The sequence below is a fragment of the Rousettus aegyptiacus genome, unplaced genomic scaffold, assembly GCF_014176215.1.
Source record: "Rousettus aegyptiacus isolate mRouAeg1 unplaced genomic scaffold, mRouAeg1.p scaffold_m13_p_5, whole genome shotgun sequence".
NCBI lineage: Eukaryota > Metazoa > Chordata > Mammalia > Chiroptera > Pteropodidae > Rousettus > Rousettus aegyptiacus.
The window spans coordinates 120,304,990-120,322,544 of NW_023416308.1; the positions used below are offsets into that span (position 1 = coordinate 120,304,990).

Below are 17,555 nucleotides of genomic sequence, written 5' to 3' on the forward strand. Positions count from 1 at the left end.
GGGAGCGTCCCGGGCAGCGACGGCCTCCGCCCAGCCTCCCTGGACGGCCCTGGGCTCCTGTGCACCCCCAGCATCCGTCCCACGGGGCACCCCTCGTTCCCTCCACCCCCTCGTCGTCACGGTCACGTGTAAACGGGGCGAAGAGCTAGGGCTGCTCTCCCGGTGCGCTCAGCAGTCAGAAATACGATTGTCGCACGAAAAGGAAGCCCTGTCACCTGTGATGACGGATGGATGTGGGGACAGTGCAATAAGCCCGCGGGGGAGGAGCAGGAATGCCGTGCGACGTGACTTACACGAGGAGCCTCGACCAGTCAGACGCACAGGTGCGGAGCCGAATGGCGGCGGCGGGGCCGGGCCGGGGGCTGGAGGGTGCGGCGGCCCTGCAGGGCGAGTGAGAGGAAGGGGTCGTCCGCGCCGCACGGGGACCCGGAGCCGCCGCGAGGCTGGGCCTCACGCTGGGCCTGCTTCACGAAGTCGTCCTGCTGCGAACGATACCGTGGCGACGCCTCGTGGGTTGGGTGCACCCTCATCCCCCGAAGCACCCCATCACCCGCTCCTCAATACGGTGGTGTCTACAGAAGAGTTACGAACAAAGCAATCTTCTCACATGAGCTTTTTCCTTTTGAGCATCTATTTTAAAATAAATTAAGCACGTCCTTAACGAAATCTTCCAAAGTCTCTTGTGGAGCCAAGTCCTGAAGAAAACAGGACAGCGACGGGTCCACCGGCCCAGCTCCGAAGGCCCCGCACCACGCGATCCCATTCTCAGAGCGCCGCGCCGGCGGGTTAAAGGCAGGACAACGGCGCCAGCGGCTAAGGACGGGGCGGGGGAGTGTGGCTCTACAAGGGCCACCTGAGGGACCCCTCGGGTGACAGCCCCCCCAGATCGGCACCTGCGTCTTGGCCTCGCTCTCGTCCTGCACTTGGCAAGGCGTCACGGTTGGGGAAGCTGGGTAAAGGCCACGCGGGATCCGTTATTTCTTACGATTGCGTGTCAGCCTGCAGTTCTCTTTAAAATGTTTAATTAAAAAAACCATGGTCCCCAAATTTAAAAATCGGTAGTCATAAAAGCACCCAGTGATTAATTTTTAAATGCATAGAACCTCATGAACGGAGGGTACGAAGTACTGCGGGGTGTTACGGCTCCCCTGAACGCCTCCTCCACTGGCCAGAAAGACTTCTACGAAAGGTCATCTAAGTTGGTCTAAGTCGATGGCAGCTTCAGTGGAAGACCAAGAGAACTTGGCTGGCCACACGCGCACACGCACGCGCACGCGCACACACACACGGGTTTTAAAACCAGCCAAGCCGATTCTGAAGCTCACGTGAGAACAATGAGCATGTATGCGTGTCCTGTGACATTCTGAAACAGTGTCCAGAGTCCATTGGTGGCAGCCAGGCCCCCACTGCACTCCAGAAAGGGGGTGGATTGTGAGGATCTCCCACCGTCCTGGATCGTTTCATGGGGCGGGGAGAGGGGCTTAGTTTCCCTGAAGCTGATGCCCCTCACCCAGACTGCCCTCCCCGTCGGCCTGTCGGGCACCCGTGTGAGTGGGGCGGGTGGCCCGGTGACCCTGCACTTCGGAACCTTGCCACTGCCGTCCGCGCTAGCCTGCTAGCACCCCGTTGTGGAAGGTCCTCTTCCTTCTTACCCGCGTGCACAGGGAGGGAAACTGAGGCAGGAGCCGACCGGCTCACGGGGCGCGGTGCGGACGGGGTGTGCACCTGGGCCCTGGTCCACGTTCCGCGCGTATCCGCGGCCTTCCGTGCACACGTCGCAGGGGGGCTGGGAAGCGCCCTGCAGGGGGGCCCTGTCTGCACAGGGACACCGAGTCGCTGGTGTCCGAGCTGCGACGCGCAGCCGTCACCCCGCACCAGGCGCCACGGCGCTCAGGCCGCGACGCTGTCCCGGGTTTGTCCCCTTTCGGTGGCCGGCACGGCGGGGGGTCTGGCCGCTGGCCGCACGCTCCCGCTTGTGCTTCTTCCCGCGGCCTTTCTCCTCCCCGGGCGAGGCTCGTTTTCTCTTTTGTCCTCTGTCGAGTTCCTGAGTTCCTGAGAGTGTACCGCACAGGCACGGGACGCGGCCCGTGGGTCAGCTGCGACAGTCGCGTGAGCGGGCTCTGGGGGAGGCGGCAGCTCCCCGACTTTGCCAGCCTCCTAGACGGGGACTCGGTCCCAAACGCTAGAGCTGGTCCCGTGTCTGCATCCGCAGTGTCAAGACCCGAGGCCGGGGCGTGGGACACATGGCTTCCTTGCTGCGTCTTCAGCGGCGGAGACGGAGGGCGCCTGCCACAGCCCGTGCGTGGCGGAGTGGGCGAGCCACAGCCAAGTCCGGCCGGTCACTGGGCCCGCCTGCCCCCCAGACGACGGTCTGAAAGAGGTCATGTTACCGAGAGTGCGAAAGATGACAGAGGTGACGGTTGACAGCCGAGGACAGGTGATGCCCTCAGCGCTGGGACCAATTAGACACAGAGAGTAAACTGGATTTAATGACCCCCGAGGCCGAAATCCAGATAGAGCACTATTTAAATATGAAAAGTAAGTGAAAGAAAAAAACATGGGAGAATTAATCTCAAAGTGCAGTTTTTTCAAAATTTAAGACAAGGACCCCAAGTCACAAAAGACCGCCAAAGTCGACTATGTCAAAAAACTTTAAATCCCGCCGGCAGAGAAATATAGAAGACACTGGAAGACCAGAGGGGAAGTGGGAGAAAGTATTTTTTCGACACGTGACAGAATTCCCACAAATCAATAAGAAGAAGCATTCGAAAAATGAGGTATGGAGAGATGGTTCGTGGAACAGGAAAACAGATGCTTTTAATTATTTGAAAAGCTAAAAACCTCAGTAACAATGCAAGTTGTAAGTTAAAACTCAGCCATTCCGTTTCCCTCTGTTGCACCAGTGGAGATGAAGCCGAGACTCTCGGGCTGGGTGAGGCCGGCCGACCCCGTGCTTTGCCACCGTGTGTGTGGGTGCAGCCTTCCCTATCAGAACCTGTACCCCCATCTTAACCCTGCTGAAAATGGGGGGGAAAGTGGACCTCTTGGAGTGAATCCACTTAAAATAGAAACCAAAATTTCAGGAAAAAGATTCGATGGGGAGATTACCTTGAAACATCACGATGATGGTCAGGAAAATAAGATTACCCTACTTAAAGGAAGTGCTCGCTGCCACTGGCGACCCCTTTTAGAAGAACGGGATCGAGAGTGGTTCTGTGTGACGTTCCGGAACGTGACGTGATGCCCAAGTGTGGCCCCCTTCCTTCCTCGTGCACTTTGGAGGGCCGCCTCCGTGGGGGGCAGGGCCGCCCTGAACCTCTCGCAGTTTCAGGCGCTTGCCTTTGAAGTGCTTATCGAGGCGGCAGCCCTGATTCCTGGTTTCACGGCCTAAGCTCCTGATCGCTGATCAAGAGATTCTTCCATTTCGCTTCCCTTCACTTCTTGGCCAGGGTTGCGACTCTTCTTTCTGAGCGGTTTACTTTATGCTGTCCTCGTCTGCTAAAGGACATCGTAGCAGGAGGCTCAGTCGACAGCGAGCAGGGGCCAGCTGGGGGGCAGAGACGAGCGCGCGCAGTGGGGACGGGGCTCCCGCGGGCTTGTGGCTGGGCAATGGCCGGCGGCGGCGGCCCCCCGTGTCCATCCTGCGGTAGGGGACTTGTTCCGCACAGCAGGGCCCGGTGGAACGCTCTGCAGCCGGTGTTAAGATGCACACGACGGCCTTATTAGAGACCCACCGCCAGGACGCATGGCCGTCGTCCCTGTGGACGGTGCTCGCTGAGCACGGGGGGGTCCCCCACAGCCGGACGCCTGCAGACACAGGTCCCAGCAGGGCACACGGCTGGCCCCGTTCCCTGTGGCTCCCTGGGGTTGCTCCCTGCCCATGGGCCGCGTGCGCGTGTGCTGCCAGCCGCCTCCCGCCCGCCCGTGCAAGTCGCTGTCTCCCTCGGGATGCTCGGGCCTCACCCAGGCTGTAACGCGTGGCCGGTCCCTGCGTCCCTTGGCGGAGCGCTGGCAGGTCAGCACCGGCGTGCCATTCCTTGGCCGCCCTTACCGCCTCCCGGCCCGCCACCCACGTGAATTTCTCAGGCGGCCGGCTCCCCGTGTTCGCCGGAAGTGGACACAGCGCCAGAGAGAGTGGAGGTCCTGTGATCACAGCCCATCGGGGAGCGCCCCGCCCAGTGCGCGGGGGGCAGAGGTCAGCTGCCCCGTGCCGAGCTGTGCCCGTTACATGTGTGCGCACGCGCAGCGCCGTGAAATGAAAATGCCCCCCGGAAGCGTTACCCTGGGGTGGGGGGTCCGTGGGGACCCGTCTGGGCTGCTCAGGGAACCGCGATGCGCCCGCGGGCTAAGTCCAGGAGTCGACGGCTGTGTCCGCGGCGGCACGTGTGCGCACGCACACTCACGGGCGTGTGTTCCTGCGGAGCTGGCCTGGTGCACTAGGCCACGCGGGCCAGGCGTGGGGCGGGACAGCCTGCCCCCCCCACGCTCCCCTGCGCGCTGAGCCCCCGCACCGGGCCGCGTGCGTGTGGCGCCTGCTGTACGGCCGGCTTCGCAGCGTGCCGCAGCGTGCACGGGCAGCGGCCCCGCGGGGCTGGGTGCTGGGTGTGGGCCCGGCTCACGTCCCTCCCAGGAGCAGGGGCTGCGCCGGCACAAAGAGCTTTTTCACAGGGAGAGGCCGGCGGAGTGAGAGCAGGCCCTGGGCCGCTGCCCGGCGAGCCCACCCTGCGGGGGCCGCCCCCGCCGCTGTCCCTGCCGGCCTAGGCGGGGGGGCGCCTGCCACAGGAAGGGACGTGCGCGGCGTGTCCTGACCGCTGGGCCTCGTTAAACCTCACGTTTCCGCATAGCTTTTTCCACTTTTAGGTCATCTTTGACTTCGACGAATGCAACGTTGACAACGCATAATGCATTTTTCAGCCGGCCTCCCCGGTGCCGACGTTCCTGTCGGACTCCCCTGGCACGCCCTCGCCCTTGCACGCCTTTGTCTGAGCTGTGACTTAGCCCCGTGTCCACGGCCCCGCTCTTGCCAGGGCTGCCCCGGGGAGGACGTGCACTTCGCCGCTGGAAGAACCCTGTTCGGGGGGCTGCCTGGGGCCCGGGCGTTCTGGGCGAGCGACGCAGTGTTGGCCTAGGCGGGGCGAGCGCTCCCCAAGGGGCTCCACCCCCATCGGGGGAGGGCGTGGAGGGGAAGACGAGGCTGGGACCCACTGTGGGGACCTGTCCGCGCCTGATCTCTGCAGGGGCTTGGCCCTGGGTGCCCCTGACCCCCACCCGGACACGGGGAGGCCCGGACGTGCCTCTGGTGGAGGAACCGGGTGGGAAGGGGCCGGCGGGGCGCCCACCGCGGGGAGAGGAAACGGGGAGCAGCCGCTCTGGTCCGTCCCGAAGCGGGGCCAGGGAGCTGCAGCTGGAGCCGACACAGAGGACTTTCCAAACTGCATGGCCCAGGTGCCCAGCGAGCGCCGTCTCACGGCTGTGGGGGCGACGAGCCTTTCCGCAGGCCAGCGCTTGGCCAGGGCCTCCAGGAAGCTGGTCTGGCATCAGGCTGGGGCGGCAGCGACTTTAACGAGTTAACTCAGAAAGAAGAATCGTTGGGAAGGCTTTAGGGTCCAACAAACTTTCTGAATTATTTTGCAAAAGGCTCTGGCTTTCAGGTTCAAAGGCATGTTTGGCCATGGCTGTTTGGAGCCAGAGCCTCAGAGCCACGGGGCCCGCGGGGTCTGACGCACGCGCCCCAGGTGTCTGTCTCAGCCCCTCAGACAGGCTTCCTGAGTGCCACAGGGTCTGGGGGTCCCCACGCGCGTCTCCCCAGGCCCCCTCTGCCCACGTGCCGCGCCCTCGGCCGGCGCCCATGGCCGTGCGCACACGCACGCCTTCCCCAGGCAGGAAGCCGCTCTCTGCCAAGGGCGGATGGAATTCAGATTTCCAGAGGGTGTCCTTGGCCTCCGCTCCACAGCCGCACGCCGAAGAAAGGTCCTAGTGTGTGTGCCGGGGCTGAGGGAGCGGGGCCTCACATCTCTCTGGGCCCCAAGAAAAACCCACAAGCGGCTGCGCCCCCCTCAGCCACACCCGCCTCGGCCACATTCCTTCCCTTCCTGAGCCCGCACTGGGTGGCCTGGCAAGCCAGCCTCCACACTGCCCTCCCCCCCGCCGGAGACCCAGGCCCGGCCCTCGTGGGGCCGCCAGCGGGTACCAGCGAGGGGCCGCGCCCCAGGCCAGAAGCCGCCGGAAACCACGGAGGGGCCTCAGGCCGGGCCTCCCTCCCGAGGCCTCCCCTCACCTACAGGGGCGGGGGGAAGGCGGGCGCCAGCAACAGGCCCTGGCCGCTGCAGGGAGCCCCTCCTCACAGCAGCCTTCACCCTCTGGGGGTCCCCACAAGCCAGCAGGAAGGGCCACCCCCTCACTCCCCACTCCGCAGTCCAGGCTGGGCCTCCAGAGATTCGGCTTCCTCGGGGGTTAGATTTTCTAGGTTAAGGCGACACCAACCTGGTCAGTGAGACGGGTCCGTGATTGGCCCAGGTCACCGGGACCCTGTGGCTGCATGGCCAGGCACAGAGCAAGCCTTCTGCAGGGCACTGGACCCGACGAGGGCTGTGGCAGCCCGGGCACTGCCAGCGTTTCGGGCGCCCGCTCCACGTGGGGCCCCGGGGGAGTGGCTGCTTCTAAACAAAGGCCGAGCTGCACGCCACTCGGAGGGTGCCATTTCCTCATGAAACTGTCCTCCAAGGCGGTGGCCCCTGGGAGCCCGCGTGTCCTGACAGGCGCTGTGGCTTGTGGCCGGGGCCCGGAGTCCACTGTCGGCCTCTGGCTCCGCTCAGGGCTACCCTGCTTCTCCTGCCCAGGTCAGGGGTGGTGGCACCCCGCCCTGGTCTTGCCCACTGGGGTCTCTGGCCAAGTACCACGGGGTCCTGCCGTGCCCAGGAGGCCAGCGTCACTGTCCCTTCTCACCAGCCCAGGCCCCGCATTGCAGCGTTGACGTAATGCCTCGACCCTGATAGCTTCTTCCAGGAGTGGCCTCCATGGGCCCCAGCTGGGGGACACTAGGACTCTGTCCCCTGCCCCTGCGGGGGGCCTGGTGTGGGGGAGAAGCAGCAGGCTGAGGAGCGGGCTGCCCCGGGCCTACGGCCTCGACAAGGCGCCCTGTGCCGCACTCCTAGCAGCTGGGTGGCAGGGACTGGCCCGCGGGAAGTGCCCGGCCAGCCTCCGGGAGTGGGGTCGCTTGGCCCAGGCCTGAAGGAGGACACAGAGGGACCTGGTGCAGGCGGGGAGCACAGGCCCCTCGGGGACAGCAAGAGAACGCAGGGCCCGGGGCCTGGCCCCGCCGGCAGCTGGCACGCTCTCTGGCCTCTGGGTCCGCCGGATGCCTGCAGGGATGTTTCCCACCCACCCCAGGCCCCATGGCCTGATGACATCACTGCCCAGAGCAGGACACGATGCCCATGAGCAGAGTTCCCAGGCCCTGCCCCAGGCTGGGGGCAGCGTCGCAGGTGAAGCTCTTTGAGCCCTCGGGACGGTCCCAACGTGGTCCCAACACAGCGGCGCCAGCGCAGCCCAGCCGGGAGCTAGTTTTCCTGAGCAGCTGGATCCAAGGCCACCCCCGTCCCCGGACCCCATGAGCTGCCACCTGGAGCCCACACCCAGCTGGGGGGCTCATGGACCAGTTCAAAAGGAAAGGCCGAAGAAAAGCGTCAGGTGTTTCAGACCGAGAGGTTCAAGTCAGTTTAACAAACCCGGACATGAACCTGAGGAGAACGTCGACGAACAAGCCAGAGGGCACCCGAGAAAGGTCCCCTCGGGGCCGAGAACGGCTGCCCGAGCCGGGCCGGGGAGCGGGAGACACTGGGCCCCAGTGCAGACCGGGCCGAGCCAGGGGTGCCAGCCCAGAGCATGCGCAAGGACGCGAAGACCTGACGCTGTACTTCGTGCCCCGGGCGCAGGCCACCTGCCCGAGCACCTGGGCTGGGGGCAGCGGGTGGCCGCCCGGTGCCGCCCACCTCGGCTTCCCAGGCCTCCTCGGGGCGGCTGGCTCAGGCTCACAACGGCAGGCGGGGCTCTGGGCGGGGTCCCCGAGGCTCCGCGCCTGCATCTTCGTGCTCTGAATGGACTTGGCCAGCGCCTCTCCTCCCAAACATCCTCAACCGCCGTGCGAAGTCACCCTGCCCCCCGCCTCAGTTTCCCCAGGTATACTTGGGGTGCATTGTAGGCTGATCTTGGGTGACGATTGAGTTCCAAAGTCTTAGAAGACACAGGGTCCCAGTCACCTCTGCAAATCCCTCGGATTGCCCCTAAGACGGGTCCCCTCCTGGAGCTCTGGGTGTATCCCTGCCGCGGAGCTCTCGGGCCACGGAAGTGGCGGACTGCTCAGACCCCGGGTCCCTGGGGGGTACGTGCTGGTGGGACATGTCCAGTGCCGTCGTCAGAGGGCGCCCGCGGGGTGGGCGCCCGGCGCGGCTCGTGCCGCTGGCGTGGGGCCGCGAGTCGGGGCCGGACCTGGACCTCCCGTCACCCACCCACCCCCTCGCCTTCCTCTGGGGCCCCCCAGACCTGACAGACTCACGGCTGGCCCTCTCTCCGGCCAGTCGCTGCTGGGAGCGCATCTGTGGAGTGGCCTCGCCTGGGACACCCGGGGGCTCGAGGGCAGACCGGACACACAGCCGCGCCCTCGTCCTGGGAAGGCCGGTCCGCCTCGCCCAGGCTGTCCACACGCCCCCAGGGGGCTGCAGGCCCATGAGTCCCCTCACCCTCCCGCATGGCGGTGCTGGGTCCTTGGCGTGCGGAGACTGAGGGCACCGAGGAGTGCTCGTGGGAGAAGGCGGCCACGAAGAGCCACGTGCACGACGCACAGCCTCCCCGCGGACGGCTCCCCCGCCCGACGGGCCACAGACCACGGGAGGCCGGGCGCCTGCACCGGCTCCGCACCTCCCGACCCTCCTGCCGGCCTCGTGGCGCCCGGCCCACAGCGGCCTCCCCAGCGAAGCCCAGAGCGAGAGGCGCAGACAGCGGGGCCGTGGCCGAGGCCGTGGGTCTGTCGGCACGGCCGCCACGGTCAGGCTGTCCCCCGCTGGCGCCCGCGGGTTGTCCGGGGACGGAGCTAGCTTGGTGCTGCCACTCCCTGCCACGCGAGGGCCAAGAGAAGTAGATGCGCGGCGTGCTGCTCCTCGCCCCGCCGGGAGGCCGCCCCGTCCTCAGCAGGAGGGCCGACTGAGGACAAACCGCGGACGCACGGCGGGCCACGCGTCCGCCCGGGGTCGCGGTCCCCGGGCCCTGTCCCCCAAGAGCAAAATAGTGGGGCCCGGCTCCACCCGCACCTGCACAGAAGCCCCTCTGCCGGCGACAGGCGCTCGTGTCGGGGACCCACGGGCGCCCCGGCCTGCAGCCCGTGCTGAGGCCCGGGTCGCTCGTCTCCGGGTGCACCTTGGTGAGGACATCGCCGGTGGCTCCACACCGTGACCCTGCTGTATTCCACGGACACTTGTGACCCGGCGGTTTTGGAAGCTCTCGGCCAACGAAGGACGTCCTGACGGGGTTTCCCCTCCCCACGGCGATGCTGGATGCTGGCTCCATGTTTAGCGGGCACTTTGCCGGTCAGCTTAGCGATCATATGCCTGACCCCATCTCCAGACCTGCCGGGCCAGCACTGCGAGAGACACCCTCACGTCTCAGAGAGGGCGGTGGCCGCCCCGGCATCCCGCAGGCAGAACGATGCGACCCCCGCTGGCCAGGGTTCCCTGGCAGACGGTGTCCCCAGGCTGGGTGGACACGTGACAAGAGTAGCCCTCTGACGGGTGCCCATTTCAGCACCCCAAGGATGGCGACGCTGGACGAGAGCGGGGGCCCCGGGTCTGCAGGCGCGCTCGGAGGCCACGGCTCCACACCCCGGAGTCAGTGCAGGTGCCACCCTCCCCACACCCGTCTCGGACCCAGCACGCTGGGCACAGGCGGCCAAGCCCGTCGCGAGGCCGGGCGCCGGCCACAGCCCGCGGGCCTCGCTGTCAAGACCTGTGATCGAAGTGTGGCCCTGGGGAAACGCGGCAGCGTGGACCCCACCGAACCCACCGGCGAGCCACGCAGGCGCCAACGGCACACGGGGCCTTGCCGTCCACGCGGGAGGGACGTGCCCGGCCCGCGGCCTGCAGCCCGCACGTGGACGGGGCTGACAGCGCCGTGCGAGGAGCCGCGGTGTCCCCGTGGCCTGGGAGCGCTCGGCGAGCCGCAGGCGGGACGCACGCGGCGCTGTCCTGAGAGGACGCGCTTGGACGTCGCCTGGACCACCCTCTGTTCATCACGGGACGCGCTCCAGGCGCAAAGGTGGCCTCGCAGACCTGGGAAGTAAAGCCAGAGAGAACCGCCGGTCAGTGGGGAGAGGACGCCGAAAGGAACCGGGCAGAAGGCGGAGGACGACTTCGGCTGAATGACAGCTCGGGCGGGGCCCACTGCGGCTGGAGGCGGGCGCTGCGGGCTAAAGTCACGGGGAGGCATCCCCGGCCTCCACCCGCGAGGCCGTGAAGGAGGCGACCGGGAGGCCGTGTCGTGAGGCTGTGGGGTGCGCCACAGCCACGCCAGCCTGGCGCGGTCAGGCGGCCTTCACAGAAGACAAACGAGCCTGTCTTGTGGCCCAGCGGCCCCACAGCCAGGCATCCACACCCCAGAAATGCAGCCCGAACCCCGGGAGCCGCAGGGAGTGTTCTCAGCACTATGGAGGACTCCACAGGGGCCTAGCCTGAGGGGCCATCCACGGCGCAGCAACAAGGCGGAAGCCGCTCGTGGGGTGCAGGGGAGACAGGCAGGGAGTCGGGGCACGGGTCCTGGGAAGATGCTGGGAGCTGTGCACGGTGGCCGCGCGCTCGGCCTTCAGCGCCCAAGGTGGGCACGACGCGGGGTACACCGGGACAGCCTGGTCTAGCGCAGCCTGGGAGGGGGACCGCCGGGCCTGGGGGTGCTGAGGCGGGCCCCCCGCTACCCCCCTGCCCCTGCGTGCCTCAGGGCTCTGGGACGCCCAGCTACCAGAAACGCCCCCCCCACGACACAGTGCACTCTGCAGGGTGGCCCGGCCCCTCGGCCACCCCGAGGCTGTGGGCCTGCGCCTCTCCCCCCGCCCTGCGGCCTGCCTGGGGCCGGCGTGTTGCAGGGGCCGAGCCCGGAGGGGGGCTGCGGTGATGGCCGCTGCCCATGGGGGGGTTCTTGCCCCCCTGGGCCTCCCACCTGATGGCGCCCTGAGGCCCCAGGGGGCTGGCTGCGTCCCCCCACATGCTGGGACGGAGGGAGGGCGGCTCCCAGGGGTTGGGGGTCCTCAGGGGCCTCCCGCAGCTGGGCCCACGCCGGCTGGGAGCCAGCTCGAGGGCACCCCGTCCCATCTGTCTCTTTCCCACCAAGCCGCTCCGCCTCGCTTCTAATTTAATTAGGAGAACGTCTAATCCTCCGTGCCTTTCACAGGCCGGTGCGAGCCTGGCCGGGGCTGCGAGGCTCCGACGGGGAGCCTGGGACTCCCGCAGCCTCGCATGGCCCTCCCGTGCGGCTGCCTCGGCACCTCGTGCAGACAGAGGTGGTCCGGGGCTCCGACGAAGGCCGGGCACCGGTCCGGAGACACAAGCGGGTCTCATCTGTTCCTGGCAGGCCCCCTCCCAAGTCCCCTGGACGCCGGCCCCAGGGCTGCCCCCGCGCCCTCTCCCAGCACAGCTCGCGGGGCAGGCGGCAAAGCGGGGAGGCTGCAGGGGTGCCGCGCCCGTGCCCCCACGGCCTGTGGGCGTGGGCCACCGCGGGACGGGCCTCAGGGTCCCCACAGTGTCCCAGTTGAGCTGGTCCCATTAAAAGAGCCAGCCCCAGGTCCACGGAGCCGAGCGCAAGGCTGAGCCTTGTGACATTTGCCCCCCTTTCCAGAGGCACGGACGGGCTGGCCCTGAGCTCGCTGACAGACGCAGAATTCAGGAGACATGAGCAGCGCTGTGGCCGGCAGCCAGGCCGCAGCGGCCTCGCCGGGAAGGGGAAGCGAGCACTCTGGCGTGAGATTCTGCAGGGTCCAGGAGAAAGTTGAAGACATGGAAATTCTAATTAACACACACAGGGCTGGTTTAACTCAAGGACCTACAGGCTGTCATGGTGCAGGAGGCCCGCAAGCTCACGGTCACCTGGCGGGGGGCCCCGCAGCGCCCCCGCCCCGGCCCGCCTCCGTCTGCCGTGCACCGGCAGGCCCCTGGCCTCCCAAGGCCCAGCACGCTGCACAGGCTGCCGCCGGGTTCTCCCTGCAGAGCAGGACAGGGTGGGGGTGCCCGGGACGCGTGGGCTGAGCCTCCCCTGCCGGAGGCCACGGCGGCAGAGATGGGGGGACCCTTCGGGGAAACCGCAGGCTACGCCCAGGCCGGCCCGGCCCCTGGCACCATCCGTCTGTGTGTCCGTGTGCCCCCACGCTGCCCGAACGTTCTGGGCCAGTCGTAGGTGACTCGGGAGCTGGGGGGGGGGACCTCACGGAACCCCAAGCTCAGTCTCCCAGGGCTGCTGGGAGGAGGGTCCCCAGACCACACAGCCCCCTGCCTGGGGCCGGTTCTGACCAGCACCCAGGTGCCTGAGCCCGGCCTTCGGCTCCTCCTTGGAGAGCTGGCGTGGCCGGGCAGGGGCAGGCTGAGGGGCCACACACACCCTGCTGCCCAGGAGCAAGGGGCTGGGCGGAGACACCCCCAGACGGCCCCCAGGCACCCCGGGCCCCGGTGGGGCGAGGACGATGGTGTAGACGCTGGAAGGATGACTCGGGATCTGATGGCTGCAGATGGGTGACAAGGGAGTTCAGGACAGGGACGCCCGGGGTGGCCCTCCCTGCCCATAGTCCTGCCTGTGACCAGGCGAGAAGCCACTGGGCAGGGCAGCAGCAGGAGACTGGGCCTGGCTCCTGCTGGGGCACAGGGCTCCCCTCCTCTCATGGAGCTGGGGAGGGAAGCCCCCCGTCCCCACTGTCCTAGCTGTCCCGTCCTGCCTCACATTCACCCCTGAAAGCCCGCAGGTGCGGGGGGGCTGGGGGCTATTGGGGCTCCCTTCTGGCCTTGTTGGACAGGAAGATTGCTACAAGGGCACGAGCTCCCAGGGCCGCGTGGACGCAGGGCCTGCCGACGTGGCAGGGTGCTTGCAGCCGCCTTCCCCAGCACGCCGCCCCCCGCTCCTGCTCGCTGACCCCGGGCCCACCCCTCCAGCGATGGCCCACCGCCCGGGAAGAGGAGCTTCTCCCAGCCCCAGGGACCCTCCTGCAATCAGGGCTGTAGTGACCTCACCTCCCTGCGGCCCCACGGGCGGGGAGAGCTGGGGATGGAAACAAAATGTGCATTTATGTTTTTAATTTGAGTCCTGGAAACGGCCCAACGTGGTATACATTCAACGCCAGCGAAATGCTGAGAAGCAGATCTGTGTTTCAGCGGCGGCCCCACGCCCTGCCCGCGAGACCCTCGTGCACAGCCCCCCGTGCACAGCCCGGCCAGGCACGCGGGCGGGGGGGCGTGCAGGCGGGGGTGCCTGGGGCTGGCCGATGGTGGGAGCTGCTGCCGGGGCAGGGGGCGGGGGGACTGGAGCCGAACTGGACTAGGGCAGCATCACAGGCAGGCTGTGCGTGAGGCAAGGGAACGTGGGGTCCCCCTACCCCACCCCGCACGGTGCCCACATCACCTCCAGCTGCATGGGATGGGGCCTCCCTCGGCCTGTCGCCCGGCAGCTCCTCCATTCTTACTGTTTCACTCTCCTGCACCCCACCCTGCCACCGGGACCCCCGACAAAGTACGGTACCCCAGTACCCCGACTACTGAGGACGAGGCGGCCGCTCCCTGCCGCAGCTTCTGGTGGCCTGCGCTGTGCACGGTCTTCGCGGGTTCCCGGGCAGGGCCCCCGCCGGGTGACAACTGGGGTCTTGGCCCCGCTTACACCCAGCCGGTGCTGGAGGTGACAGAGACGTTCTCCCCAACAGGCGAACAGCCGCCCCATGGGGCTGCCGGCCTGCGAAGGCCGCGGTGGGCCTCCGGGCGACGCGGCAGGCACACAGCTGGGGCCGTGCGGGCGCGATGGGCTGTGTCTCAGGGGCAGGAGGACGAGAGGTGGCCAGGCGCCCTCCATGTCGCAGCGGCACGGGCCCGGTGCCTCCTGGGGCTCTCCGGGCGGGGGGCAGCCGCTGGCTCCAGAGCAGGCGGCCCTCGCCTCGAAGGGGGCGACCACCTCGGTCCCCAGCCCTTTGCCACCGTCACTCTGGGCCTCCATGCGGGACCCTTAAGGGCCCAGAGCCGGCGAGGCCTGACCACCCAGTGGGAAAGACCGGGGGGTGACGGCCCTGCCCCCCAGGGCGTGACTCCTGTGTGTGCACCCTGGGGGCCCAGCCGTGGCTGCCAGCACGAAGCAGAGAGGCTGATGTGAGGACCGAGGGCAGGGTGGGCGGCGTGGGCCGGCCGCTGTCGGAGGCCAGGCTCCCCGCAGGCCCCTGCGGTCACGCCCCGAGCAGGCACGGCCCTGGCCACAGAGCGCCGCCTTTCAGCACTGGGGTCCCATGCGCCCTGGACTGCAGGCCTCGGCCGGCACCAACCCGGCCTGCGCGGCTCACACTGCTGCCCACACCCCTGCCCGCAGCCACCTAGCAAGCAAGCCCGGCAGGTCGTTCCCATGACGGGCCTGGCGGTCAGCCTCATTCCCAGGGGTGGCCCCGAAGCCCGCTCCAGGGCCGGGCCCACGAGGACAAGTCGCCGTGCTCCCGGTGACCTGGCCGGCCCCCACCGAGCCTGCAGACGCTCATTCTGCTGCCCTGCCCGGGTCCCTGTGGGCGTGCGAGACTTGTCTGGTCCCGGTTCCGCCTTGTGACAGCCACAGCTGCCCCTCATCCCTCGTCCTGGCCGCAGCGTGGGTGCCAGCCCCCTCGGTCACCTGCGAGGCCAGGGCAGCACTGGCCAGCAGCCAGGTGCAGGTGAGGGTCTGGAGGAGCAGAACGCGCTTGAGTGACCAGTCGGCAGAGAAGGAAAGAGCGAGCGAGAGACTCGGGTGGCCAAGTGTGCCGCCCACACGTCCGGACACAAAGTCTCAGGGGGGTCCCCAGCGGGGATTTCAGGCCAGACCGGGCTCGAGTGCCCTCGACCCCACACAGGCCGTCACTGCAGGGCGCCCTGGCTGGGGGCGCCGCGCCGCACGTCATGGGGGGGCGTTGTCCGGCGGAGCCGTGATGGGGAAGGATGGGCACGCGGCCTGGCCAGCGGTGCCCCCAGGGGGGCTCCTGGGGGGCCATCCCCCTGCCAGCGCACACCTGCCCGGGCGCCACGGGGTACTAGGCGGCGCGCTCGGAAACAAAGTCGTCTCTGGGGGCAGCGGAGGAGGGGGCCGAGGAGAGGAAAACAATCTTCTCAGACACTCAGAGCACGAAAACAAGTGGAAAATGATCAGTCTGGGTTTCCGTAAGTCAAAACAAGAGGATCATGTTCCCAGACGCGGCGGGAAGCACCCCGCGCCCCGCTCCGCCCCCGCCTGGCGTGCGGGCACCGGGGCCGGCGGCCCCAGGCCGCGGGGTCAGGCGGCGAGTGGGGCGCTGCCGCGGCCCCTGCCCTGCCCCCCGCGGGCAGCGCACTCACTGTGACACGTGGGTGATGGGCGCCAGCAGCGTCTCGCCCTCCAGGTCCAGGTCCTCGGTGAAGCTGTTGGTTCTCACGAACTGGGGCGTGCTCACCTCCAGCAGCATGGGGCTCTTCTTCCCTGCGGGGCAAGGCGTGAGGCCGCGCATTAGCATCACGAGGCCGGGGCTGGCCAGAGCTGGGCTCAGGCGCCCACCCCGGCCGGCAACAGGCCTTTGCACCCCGAGCCTGCCCGCAAACGAACGGGGTGCCTGCCGGGCCTGGAGGACGGATCGTGCCCAGAGCCTCGGCCCCCGGATCTGGGGGGCTGGTGGGGCGGGACGGCCCCGAGGGCCAGCGATGCCGCCTCAGAGCCGGATCAGGCATCTGGGCCTCTCCCCAGGCTCACCCCCATCAGCAGGCTGTGGCCGTCACGCAAGTGGTGGCCTCATGTCACGCCACCGACACCCAGGGCGGCAGGACGACTGCCCACGAGGAGCCCACAGTCCACAAGGCAGCGGTGGCCAGAGTGCCACCTCCCCACAGGGAGACACAGGATGTGCCGAAACTCCCCGTGGTAACATCCGGATTCCCAGCGCGGCCCTCGGTGACCTGACAGGTGCTCGGCGCTGACCGAGAACACACATCAGCCCCCCGACTTTCTGTCTGGACTCACTTTTCTTCATTTACTGTTTTTACTGTGAAAGAATTAAGTACTCGTAAAAAGGAAACACAAAGTCGTGAAGACCCTCGTCCCCCGAGGTCGTCCGGGTCACCGCCAGCCGGACGCCCAGCGCGTCCGCCGCTCATCGCAGCAGCCGCCAGCTGGGACTTGCGTTTACACACGTGGCGGCCCTGTCCCCGTCACCGCAACGTGCTCACGTCACTTTTCTCAGGCAGGGAGGCGACCTAAGTGTCACTCAGTAGCCGCATGCCGGTCCGCGGTTTCGGTCAGCCACGGGTAACTCGGCCGTTCCGTGTCTGACGAATGCTCGGGCGCCATTCGCTTAAAGCCACCACCTTAGTCACCACCGTAGTCAGTGACGCGCCTGACTCGCATGCAGCCTGCGCGCCGGGAGGTGGGGGGCGGGCGCGCCAGCCCCTCACGCCCAGCGGCGTGGGCGCGTCCGGGACGCCGGTTCCCGTCCACGCCAGGCGCCTTTCGTGGCCCGAAGGCAGCCGGGTTCCCTCCGCACAAGCGTCTGTTCACACCCTTCACTCGTTTCGGCTCGGCGGTGTGTCGGCGTTTCTGATACGTCAACCTTCTGTCACACGAGGTGACGATGTCTTCCCCTGTCCGTCTTTGGCGTTTCAGCCTTGGTCTGGTTGTTCTCAGTCATAGGACGTGTTGCGTGGTGTACCTACCTTTAGCTTTTTTGAAAAAGGGAGGTTTTCCCACCCAAAGTAATGTAACTGTCTCCTAAATCTATTTGTGATTTAAATGTAGAAATGTGTGTCTGTATCTGTAAGTTTTAATAATATATTTCGCATTTACACCTAACTATGGGAGGTCAACAATGAAAACGTGAAAATGTGAAAGGTGCATGTCATCTTAATTTTTAAAAAAAAAAGCCAAAGTAACACATAAAGTAAAATTTTTTGAAGGAAACATGGGAGAAAATCTCTGGACCTTGCATTTGGCCATGAGTGTTGAATTATACACCAAAATTTCGATCTGTTAAGGGAAAACGTTTTTGAAAAATTGGAATTTTTCAAAACTAAGAGCATGAGTTCTGGAAAAGATACAGCTAAGAGGATGGAAAGACGAGCCTCCGACTCGGAGAAGATGCTCCCACGGCACCTGTCCGGTCAAGGACTTGCATCCGGAACACAGGAAGAACTCTCCCGCCTCGACGACGCAACGCAAATGAGCAGATCCGGACGGGTCGAGAACGAGGGCGCGGGAGCCGCTCTGTGCGGCCGACGCCTGCAGCTCAGGAAAACGCAAACCGGGCCGCGGGAAGCGGCCACTACGCGCACCCCGGAGCAGCTGAGAATCTTAAA

The 17,555-nt window shown here is 66.7% G+C and overlaps 1 protein-coding gene across 1 annotated transcript in view; it reads right to left on the minus strand.

Annotated features, from left to right (window-relative positions):
* KCNQ1 (potassium voltage-gated channel subfamily Q member 1) overlaps window positions 1-17,555 on the minus strand; it is a 255,539-nt gene that overhangs the window by 125,247 nt on the left and 112,737 nt on the right. Inside the window, exon 11 of the mRNA XM_016131129.2 lies at window positions 15,573-15,693. Within this exon, the coding sequence (XP_015986615.2) occupies window positions 15,573-15,693 (121 nt within the window). The remainder of the gene's footprint in view (window positions 1-15,572; window positions 15,694-17,555) is intronic.